This window comes from Leuciscus leuciscus, assembly GCF_965113295.1.
Source record: "Leuciscus leuciscus genome assembly, chromosome: 6".
NCBI classification, from domain to species: Eukaryota; Metazoa; Chordata; class Actinopteri; order Cypriniformes; family Leuciscidae; genus Leuciscus; species Leuciscus leuciscus.
This window is the reverse complement of record NC_138730.1, coordinates 11,771,569-11,782,868: the sequence shown is the minus strand read 5'-3', so window position 1 is coordinate 11,782,868 and position 11,300 is coordinate 11,771,569. Positions and strand designations below refer to the sequence as shown.

Here is an 11,300-nt window from a genome sequence, read left to right as displayed (position 1 = left end):
GGTAAGAATGAAACAATCTCTTCTTCACTCTAAGTCGCATTTTCCATGGCCGTTTGACTTTTTTCCTATCATACGCAGAAACAACTGTACACATCGCCCGGTGTTTCAGTGACCAAAGTGCGTGAATATTCACCTTATTCTTCGCCCGTTCTATTTCCCATGATTCATAGCGGGTTCAACTGACTAAACGGTTTTCTACTTCCGGTTGAAGTGTTTGTTTACATAGCATGCTAGCACTAGCGTAAAGGCTACGGTGATAGTTTGTAGTAATTAAAGTAGTAGATGGGTCAAGATGGGAAGTAGTCGGTGGCTACACACCGCCGATGAAATCTAAAAAGATCGTGAAGTCGACCGTATCAGAGTTCCACATCCCTCAAAATTGACAGGTTGGGTGGATGACATGAAGCTATGGCCAGGAGTTAGCCATATTGACATCCTTAATTATTTTATCTTTTCGGAGGGTGTAGATCGTTGAGGAGATGCGCAATTACAAAAGCACAGAGGCCTTAATTACTTTTTTTGTAATAAAGTCGCCACATTTCTTTACTGAAGCACGGAGAGACTATGTCTTTTTGAAAGCAGAGGTAGACAGGAGTCAAAGTGCTAACCAGCCTAAACTTATTGCTTGGGTTATGCTGCAGCAGTCGGGGGTGATAGAGACTGTCGGATGTTCATGTGTTGCTGGGTTAGGAAGATCGTGCAGTCATGCAGCAGCTATCCTTTGGAAGGTATGAAGAAAAAAAAATTCACTTTGTTTTTATCTGTGATTTAATAAAAAGATGAATGTTTTTTTTTTTTCGCTTTAGTTTAACAGTGTGGGGATGACACAATCTGAAACACATAGCAAATGGATATAGATCAGACTCTGGTAACGTATTAGGTGATTGTGCTCATTACAGGTTGAGAATGCAGTTACTACCGGGAAGACAGGGCTTGCGTGTACAGATGAGCAGCGCAGGTGGAATGCAGGGACAGTCAGGAACATTGAGCCAAAACGACTGAGGGACATAAACTTCAGCCACCACAGGGCAGGGGATGAATTTAGCATTAGGGTGTCAGGTGCGCAGCCACTACCAAACACCCCACAATATATGTCACATGCAGAATTTATAAACAATGTAGACAAAGACCCAACAAAGCCACTTTTTCTGTTAAAAAACAGTCTATTGGGCAAGTGTTACAGTATAAAACCAGTAGTGCAACCCTGTAGCCTTGCAAATACTGCAGTAGATGCAAGATTTTTAAGACCCCATCAAACCCATGCCGGTTCTGATCTCACATGTGAGACATGTAAAAGTTTCTATGAGTTGTATGTTCAAGTGAGCAGTGCACAGGCTTCTACTTTATAATCTGAAACAAGTGAGCAGAGTTCTTCCGATTTGTGGCACAATGCAAGAAAATAGACTAACTGAGAATAACTGCAAGTTCAGCTAAAAAGGTTCCTTCTAGAGCATCCACCAATCCTGATCAGTTTATGGCAAAGCACCTGTACCCCTCTAAATTATGGTAAGGAGAATGAGGTGGTTGCTGGTAATACATATGTAATGCATCCTCTATAGATGTTTTGAGTATAAAAGTGGCATTGTACTTTGCCTTCGCCAGGTTGTCACGACGGACGTCTCTTTGACTGGTTGAGGTGCGGTCTTCGAGGGCAGACCGGCGTGCGGTGTTTGGACGAGCGAGCTTCTCTCATGGCATATAAATTGCCTCGAGTTGCAAGCCGTCTCTCTGGCCCTGGATCATTTTCTCCCGGCCCTGATGGGCTGTCATGTCATTGTCAGGATGGACAACATGGCAGTGGTGCCCCATGTAAATCGCCATGGAGGCTTGCGGTCGCGCACCCTCGACAGGCATGCGCACCGCCTCCTCCTTTGGGCTCAAGACTGGTTTCTTTCGCTGAGAGCAGTTCACGTTCCAGGGTACCTGAATGTCGCAGCGGACTTTCTGTCGAGACAGAAGCTCAAGTCGGGGGAATGGATGTTGCACTGCCAAACAGTGGCTCAAATTTGGAGCATATTTGGCGAGGCGGAGGTGGAGTTCTTTGCTTTGCAGAGCTCGACACAGTGTGGTTTTCCCTGTCTCATCCGACACCTCTGGGGATAGATGCCCTCGCTCATCCGTGGCCTGAGTTGAGACTGTATGCATTCCCTCCGGTCAAGCTAATCCCTGCAGTCCTTTGCAGAGTGAGGGAGTGTGGAATCCGTCTCCTTCTGGTAGCCCCATTCTGGCCATCCCAGACGTGGTTCTCGGAAATTAGCTCCCTGATGGAGGGGTCCCCTTGGCAGATTCCTATCAGGAGAGATCTGCTGTCTCAGCTCCAGTATTGCGTCCTCCCAGGCTCTTTTCAAGGGAGTTCCTTTAGAGGATATTTGTGTGGCGGCAGGTTGGTCCTCTCCGCACACTTTTATTAGGTTTTACAACTTGGATTTAGATGCGGCCCCTGGTTCCCGGGTTCTTTCTGTATGAACTGGTCGCCTAGGTCCTAGTTGAGTCTGAATTGAATTGAATATGCTTGTAACCAATTGCTTTAATATATAATTGTACTTATCACTTTTTCATCATGCAGATATGCTAATTAGAATATTACATGGCCCAAACATGTATTGGGCACCAGTATTCCTGGTCTAGGAGGAATACAATGGAGTAATTGTCATTTTAAGGACCTGACAGCCGCCATTTTGAAAATTAGGCCTTTCTTGGAGTCAAACTTTGGTAAACTTTAAGTATGTTTTTAAGTACATCTGATACTACTGTAAACCACTGAGAAACCTCAAGCCGTCAAGCCATATTTGCAGCTGACTACAGTAACATTCAGAGGAGGCATAAATCATTTTAATGGCCATATTTAATTGTGAAGCTTCACAATTCAACATTAAAGGTGGCTTACCTGTCGCTCCGACACGAACAATTGCATGTCTCTTCTTCACCACTGGTCTGTCATATACAAGGTATAATTCCGGGTTGGGATGGTCATCCGTGGGCCGTTTGTGAACAAAATGGTGCGAACAGACATACACCTTTTTCGGTGGATGCTTCAGTTTTAGCGCAGCTAACCACTCTAACCGTCTACTCTCTGGCATTGAATATAGCTGATACGGAACCGGATATGGGCATTCTCTCCTTTTTATCTTATGCTCAAAGCACTCAGTTTCTAAAAAAGTTTTGTATCTTCTTTGAATTGTTAAAACAACCAGCAACAGCACATGTGGAGCCTGAACTCATTCTCTCGCTGCTAGTACAGATAGTAGGTCGATCGCTATGAACCGGAAGTAGGCAACCGGAGTCGTCGTCATGGCGGCGCACATTGTTTAGAGCAGAAAAGAAACCTAAAATTCTCGGGACAGCAGCATGTGTCCAAAATTTAATCTTAAAGGGATACTCCACTTTAAAATGAAAATTCTGTCATCATATACTCACCCTCATGTTGTTTCAAACCTGTATGAATTTCTTTCTTCTGCTGAACAGAAAGGAAGATATTTAGAAGAATGTCAGTAACCAGACAGTTTCTGGTCCCATTGACTTCCATAGTATATATTTTTTCCTACTATGGAAGTCAATGGGACCAGAAACTGTCCGGTTACTGACATTCTTCTAAATATCTTCCTTTCTGTTCAGCAGAAGAAAGAAATTAATACAGGTTTGAAACAACATGAGGATGAGTATATGATGACAGAATTTTCATTTTAAAGTGGAGTATCCCTTTAACCGTTCTATTTCATCAGAAACGATCTGTAAACAGGGCTTTAAGTGTAAAATACCGAACTTGTCCTTTAATACAATACATATTGGCCAGGATTATGCCTTAGTTCAATTAAGACATTTAAGTAGCTTTAATATACGTGTCTTAGAAAAAGAAAAAGAAAACATTAGTCTACTGGTCTGCATCTTGAGACAAAACAATGGAAGTGAGATATTTTAATTTTTATCAGTGCAAGTTGCTTTCAGTTAAAACAGCTCAATAATGCATTTTAGTCTGGGACTAGTTTAAGCCTTCTCTGTGAAACCATGATTGTTTCAAAGCAACTTTACAGTAAGAAACAAGAAAATAACGGTTGTAATAAATATCAATTGGTGTCATTGTTCAGCTGAAGTCAGTTCAGTACCGTTCAATAACTCTGTAAGATCAATTATGAAATGAGTTCAATTCAGCTATAAAGCAGCTCTGCAGAAAACAGTAATGTCATCGTCCAGCTCAGTTCAGATCTCATACAACAAGTTTCCGTTCAGTCAAATCTTTAATATTTCTGAATTATACCTCACAGGATCACTGTCATCAGAGATTGGTAAACTTATATCTAAAGTGTTTTAAATTGTATTCTTTTTGCAGATTGTTTGCAGTGTCATACAGCTTATGACAGATGACCAGCTGAAGGAATATCTGCCTGCCTATAGTGACCGACTGGATATTCATAGATGGCGAAAAGAACAAGAATAGAAAATCTAAACTTTTTGATCGGCTAAGAACCAGGCAAGCAAGAAGCAGAGGTGACACTCATACATGAGCAATGTATGCGAAAAAAGAATGTCAAAAAATGCTCAAAAGAGTATGCGAAATATTGAAATGGGATGAAATGGAGATTTCGAGAAGGGAAGTTTATTCAGGTCCGAACAAAAAGAGGTGGGGGTACACGGAAAATTTGCGTGTCAAAGGACTAAACAAAAAAATATCTACTTGAAAAGGCTGCTGTAATGGAAAATTTTGATTTTCATTGATTTACAGTATTGAATTTCATTTATTTGCAGTAAGACATTGAAATTATACTTTTGATACCCTAGGGTCAGAGGTGGTCCGATTTAGGACCAGAGGAATTTAGGAATAGATAAGAGAGCCTGTAAGCAGAAACTATAGAAATATTGAGAAATTATATAAAAGGCGGCTCTGTCCTTCCCTGATTGTCGCACTTGCTCCACAGTGTACTTTGGGTCACTTCTGTGTGGGCAACTGGGCCTATTCTTGCAAGAATAAATCAAGCGTAGCGTTAGTTCTGGCAGGTCACGTTAGTCAAGCTTGCATCAGCTGACCCTCAGCTGATCCACATCTACCTATAGTAATACGACACCTATCACCATATACAGTGCCCTCCACAATTATTGAACCCCCTGGTAAATATGATCAAAATTGGCTGTAAAAAATAAATCTGCATCGATTATCCTTGTGATCTTTCATTCAAAAAATGTGCAAAATTCTAACCTTTCATTGAAGTAAAAGAATTGAAAGTGGGGGGAAATCACATTATGAAATAAATGTTTTTCTCCAAAACATGTTGGCCACAATTATTGAAACCCCTAGAATTTTTTACGAGTAAAATATCTCTGAAGTATATTCCCATTAATATTTACCTTTTTTAGTACACCAGGGTGACTAGGAACATGAAACTGTCCAGCTATGACTTCGTGTTTCACAGGAGTTTAAATATGAGGAAACACAAAGGCCAAATCCCCTTAATCATCCATCACAATGAGTAAAACCACAGAATACAGTTCTGATGCGTAGCAAAAGATTGTTGAGCATCACAAACTAGAAAGTGGCTGTAAGACAATAGCTAAAGAATTGAAAATCCCCATTTTGACCATCAGGGCAATAATTAAGAAGTTATAACCAACTAAAGATGTTATGAATCTGCCAGGAAAAGGACGTGTGTCTATACTGTCTTAATGCACGGCGAGTATGAAAGTTTGAGTGGCCAAAGACTCTCCAAGGATCACAGATGGAGAATTGCAGAGATTAGTTGAGTCTTAGGGTCAGAAAGCCTAAAAAAAAAATTATCAAACAACCCCTACATCCCCACATGTTGTTTGGGAGGGTTTAAAAAAAAAAACTCCTCGCTCATCCAAAAACAAATTCCAGCAAATTTAATTGTCAGACACGACTGGATCTTCAAACAACACAGGGTTCTGTGGTCAGATGAGACTAAAACAGAGCTTTTTGGCAGCAAACACACTAGATGGGTTTGGTGAACACAAGGATAAAAAGTACCCCATGTGTACAATTTAATATACCATTGGATCTTTAATGTTGTGGGCATATTTTTCTGCTGGAGGTCCTGGACTTCTTGTTCAGATACATGGCATTGTGGATTCTATCAAATATCAACAGATAAAAAATCAAAACCTGACGCCTTCTGCTAGAAATCTTATAATGGGCCGTGGTTGGATCTTCCATCAGGACAACGATCCAAAACAAACATCAAAATCAAAACAAAAATTTGTTGTGGAGCACAAAATGAAGCTTCTGCCATGACCGTCTCAGTCCCCTGACCTGATGAGTGGGCTGAACTGAAGAGAAGAAGCACCAACATGGATCTGGGAATCTGAAGGATCTGGAGAGATTCTGTGTGGAGGAATGGTCTCTGATCTCTTGTCAGTTATTCTCCAAACTCATCAGGCATTATAGGAGAAGACTCAGAGCTGTTATCTTGGCAAAAGGAGATTGCAAAAAGTATTTAATAAAAGGGTTTCAATAATTGTGGCCAACGTGTTTTGGAGAAAAACATTTATTTCATAATGTGATTTTCCCCCCACTTTCAATTCTTTTACTTCAATGAAAGGTTAGAATTTTGCACATTTTTTGAATGAAAGATCACAAGGATAATCGATGCAGATTTATTTTTTACAGCCCATTTTGATCATATTTACCAGGGGGTTCAATAATTGTGGAGGGCACTGTACATATAAGCTCCTTCAGTATTAACAGCAGCAGCTATCGCGTTTCTCAGGAGCTAATTACCCTCCTCCATCCCCAGCTCCTCCTCTCGCCCTGTCAGGATTTGACATTCTGATTCCCCTTGAATCAGAATAATTATCGAATAATGTTGTGCTTTAAAATCTTGAATTAAATATATTTGCATACATTCATGTTGGTTCTGTTCTGTTACCCCAAGGGGGATTATTGCTGCTCTCCCTGCTCTTATCCATGCTAGGCTGCATGGATGCGCAGGGAGTTCTCGCCCAGAACGGAACCATGCCGCCAATCCAAACTGTATGCTAATTGTCAATCATATTTGACGGTAGTGGTCCTGACAGAAATACTTTTTAAAAGAAAATTTGACTCAGAAATGTCTCTTACGCAGTGATGATTGTTTAATGAGAATTTTTGCCACAACAGCTGCCGAGTTGTTTTTTCCTGGTGAGAAATGTTCCGTGGGAAGCTTCACAGATTTTGTGGTCGATGTAACAGACTTTCAAGAGCAAACAATAGATGAGCAGATTACAGTTGGAGAACTTTATGACCTGACCAAATTACCAAGCTTGCGTTTTTACTTGACAACCAAGAAGAAGGCCATCACTAGTGACACACAATTAGACACACTTCAACAGCGAAACAATTCAGACAAGTCAGACCTAATTTATGTAGGGAGTAGCACTTTAATTGAAACAGGCAGTGGAAATTCTTGTTATTCATCGCGGTCAGGCCTTTCGACAGCTTATTGAAAATTTTTTGTGACGAAAGTCATTCTTCCCGATGGACGGCTGGAAAATGCTGTTGATGAAGGGGGGGTTTTGAGGGATGTGCTTTCAGAGTTATGGCATGACTTTTATGAGCAATGCACTTTGGGAATAACTTTAAGGTCCCTTATGCCTGGTTCAGATTACACGATTTTAGCCAGATTTTGGCACAATCCGTTTCACGTAAGGTGTCGTGGGGATTCGTAAACGACAACGGGCGTCGGGACGCAAGATTCAATCGTTTCATCTCGTATAGTGTTTCATAGTGGACAACAACCGACGCCGCGTCTGCGATGCTTCATGACATCACAATAAAAAGACTAGCATGTTTACAGTTTTTCTCGATTGTTTGCACACATTTTCTGAAAGCATGCCTCATATTCTCAGAACTCTACACACAAATCCAAAAAAACACACACAATGGGCAAAACCCCTCAATTCTCCTGCAAAATGAAACTTTACATTCAAAACAATGTTATTTCTTCTCAAAATGGTATTTTGTTTTCAAATGACACACACAAACCATCATATGAATAGACATTTATAAGAACCTGTTGAACACTGATGTGCTCAATGTAAAACACTATGATGAATGGAAAACACTTCTTCTCCATTCATCATAATGACTTAGGCCTTTTTTTGTTCAGTGTTACACTTACTACAGACAGTACATACATAAGTGTGTTGTAAAATATTTGAGAATATTGTTTTTATACTCAGAACACACACATGGTAACAAATATATTTTATTTTTCCCACAAAAACAATGTACACAGTGTACATCCCAACCAACACAAAGCTGCACATACAGTGGTCTACATACAAAACAGAAGAATTTACTGTATACAGTTACAGTAAAAAAAAAAAAAAAAAAAATCCAATGTTGGCATCCATTGCTCCACTGAAGAGCTCACCTGTTGCCCTTTTATGCTAAAGCTCTGATTGCTAATTGTAAAACTGTGTGACGGGTGTTTGCCCAGGTGATGAGTCAGTGTGCATATTTGAATGGCAGTGTGTTCCTTGTGAAAACAAGAGATTTTCTGCATGAAAATTGTGCCAAAAGCAGAGAATTGTGTGTTGTGTTTTGTTTTAGAACTGCAATTTGAGTGTAAAGCAGGAATTGTGCTTGTAGTTTAGCAGAATTGGTTCAGGGGGTTGGTGAATGAGTTACATGTTGTGGTCATTGTGTCTCAAGTACCAGAAAATGTGTGTAAACAATCGAGAAAAACTGTAATTTTTTCCGGGTCCTCCATTACGGGTTCCGTCACATGTATGACGTTGACCAATAGGAGCACAGAAGCTTTTCCGTAGGCTACACAGCTTTCAAAAATGGCGAAACGAAAGACAGACAATGGTGCTGCTAGGTGGAGTTATGAAATGGAGGAAAGGTTTGTGGAGCTGTGGCAACAGTACTCCTGCCTGTTTGATGTTTCATCGAGGGAGTACCATGACAGAATAAAAAAAGAAAAATGCTGCCGAACAATAGTGGAAGCACTTCAGCAACCCGGTGAGTACTGGAATTAGCATTAAGCTAGCTAATCATTCATTCAATTTTCCTTCGCTATAGAGAAAATTGTTTGTGTGTGTGTGATAATGTATCTGTGTGTGTGAGTGTGTGAGTGAGTCAGAGTGCGAGAGTGAGTGTGCGAGAGTGAGTGTGCGAGAGTGAGTGAGTGAGTGTGCGAGTGAGTGTGTGTGCGCGAGTGAGTGCATGTGTATGTATGTATGTGTGTGTGTGAATGAGCGAGAGTGAGGGTGTGAGTGAGTGTGTGTGTGTGTGTGTGTGTGTGTGTATTTGTGAGAGTAAAGGCCAATTTATACTTCTGCGTCGAGTGTACGGCGTTGTGTACGTCGTAGGCTACGCACGTAGGCGACGCCGTCGTGAGGATTTATACTTCTGCGTTATGTCTGCGTTGCTCTGCAGTTGCACCGCCGAAACGCTAGTTGGCGGGGGCGGGTTTTAATGTTCCACTGTGTTTAGATTCCTCGCGGGTGTTTTGAGTTTAGGCTACTACAACAAGCAATGGCGACTGAAAGAGCGGATCATGTTGGAGTTGGAGCTTATTGAGGTGGAAAAACAGTTAATTTTAGTGAAATTACTCAAATTAAAAGGCAGAAACGAGAGAAGGCGTCGGAGGAGATGGTACGTGCGACCCGTGAACCTGATGAGGCAGAAGGAGGGTGAATTTTCTGTGCTTGTCCGGCCACTGAGAGACATGGACGAGGAAATGCACTTCAGATATTTCCGAATGTCTGCAGGTAGATTAAACGATTTAGTTCGTCGTGTGCAGCCATTTATCGTACATCAGTGTACGCACAGTATGCCTGTAGTGTAGAAATTACGCAGAGACTGGCAATCACCCTTCGAGTTTTAGCTTCAGGTGGAAGCCAACAGGCTGTAGCAGCTAGCTACAAACTGTCGTCCAGCACAGTGTCTTCCATAGTCGCCGAGGTATGTAAAGCTTTGTGGAAAGCACTGCAGCCAGAGTTTCTTCCCTGCCCTTCAGTCGCCCAATGGGAAACTATTGCTGCCGATTTTTGGCGACTGTGGAACTTTCCGAACTGTGTTGGCAGCGTAGACGGAAAGCATGCCAACATAAAAGCACCACCGCACGCAGGTAGCGACTACTACAACTACAATGGTGCACACTCCATTGTTCTGATGGCTACCTGTGACGCCAGATATCGCTTCACCATGGTGGATGTGGGGGGATACGGACGGGAAAGTGACGGTGGTGTCTTCAAGGAGAGCCGATTTGGTTCTAGGCTTCTTGAACACAAACTGAACCTGCCCCCACCAGCCAATCTGCCTGGAACAGGAGTCAAAATCCCACATGTGATAATTGGTGATGCTGCATTTCCCCTACACAACAACCTCATGCGTCCCTTTCCAGGTATGTCACAGACAAGATTTATTTAATGTAATAGTACTTCATGTATATGTGTATATATGGTGGTGAATTCAGGTTGAGTGGGACACTTTTTGCCATTGAGATAACTTGGAAAAAGTGTCCCAATCAACCTGAATTATATATATATATATATATATATATATATATATTCATTCCTGATCACAGCTACATTGACACTCAATGATTGCCTATCAATTAATACTGTTTTATTTTGCTACATAGGGATGAACCTGCCAATGGATAAGCAGACCTACAATTACCATCACTCCAGAGCCAGACGCGTGATTGAGAATGCATTTGGCATTTTGGTTGCAAGGTGGCGAATCCTTGGACGACCTCTAGAATGTCTGCCAGACAAAGCAATTGATATTGTGAAAGCTTGTTCTGTTTTACACAACTTCCTGGCCTACACAGATGAGGTCAGCACACCTGTTAGCAGATACATCCCTGCTAATTTCACAGACACTGACACTACAGGGTCACCTCAGCTCGGGGAGTGGCGCAGAGTGGTGTCAGGGGACACAAATCTTTTGGAACCACTAGATCCACGTCACCTTTCAAGGGCCCGCTCCACCAGAGCTGCAGTTGGTGTGCGGAATGACCTGACGGCCTTCTTTCAGTCACCCCACGGAATTGTGCCATGGCAGAACAACATAGTGTGTCGTGGTCAACTTGGTCAGTAAATTGTACTGGTGTAAAATATATGCACCAATAAATGACATGCAACCATGTAAATAAAGGCCAGTTTTAACTGTTCATGTTGTTTCTTCTTTAATTACAGTAACCTGCACAATACAATGTGCAAACTATATACACAAATGGTCAAACTATGTATAAAATAATGTAACATGTAAAGGTGCAATGGTCTAGAATTGTTTATATTAAATATAGATGCAAAAGAGCAAACTATACACAAATAAGTAAACTGTTATTGATCTTAAT

General features: G+C 41.4%; 1 protein-coding gene across 1 annotated transcript; it reads left to right on the top strand.

Moving 5' to 3' along the window:
* Positions 1 to 10,096: 10,096 nt before the first annotated feature.
* LOC309501613 (putative nuclease HARBI1) lies at positions 10,097 to 11,097 on the top strand. Its single transcript, XM_082173752.1, has 2 exons — positions 10,097 to 10,340; positions 10,581 to 11,097. Exons 1-2 carry the CDS (start codon positions 10,109 to 10,111, stop codon positions 11,039 to 11,041), a joined length of 693 nt encoding a protein of 230 aa, XP_082029878.1. The 5' UTR covers positions 10,097 to 10,108; the 3' UTR covers positions 11,042 to 11,097.
* Positions 11,098 to 11,300: the final 203 nt, after the last annotated feature.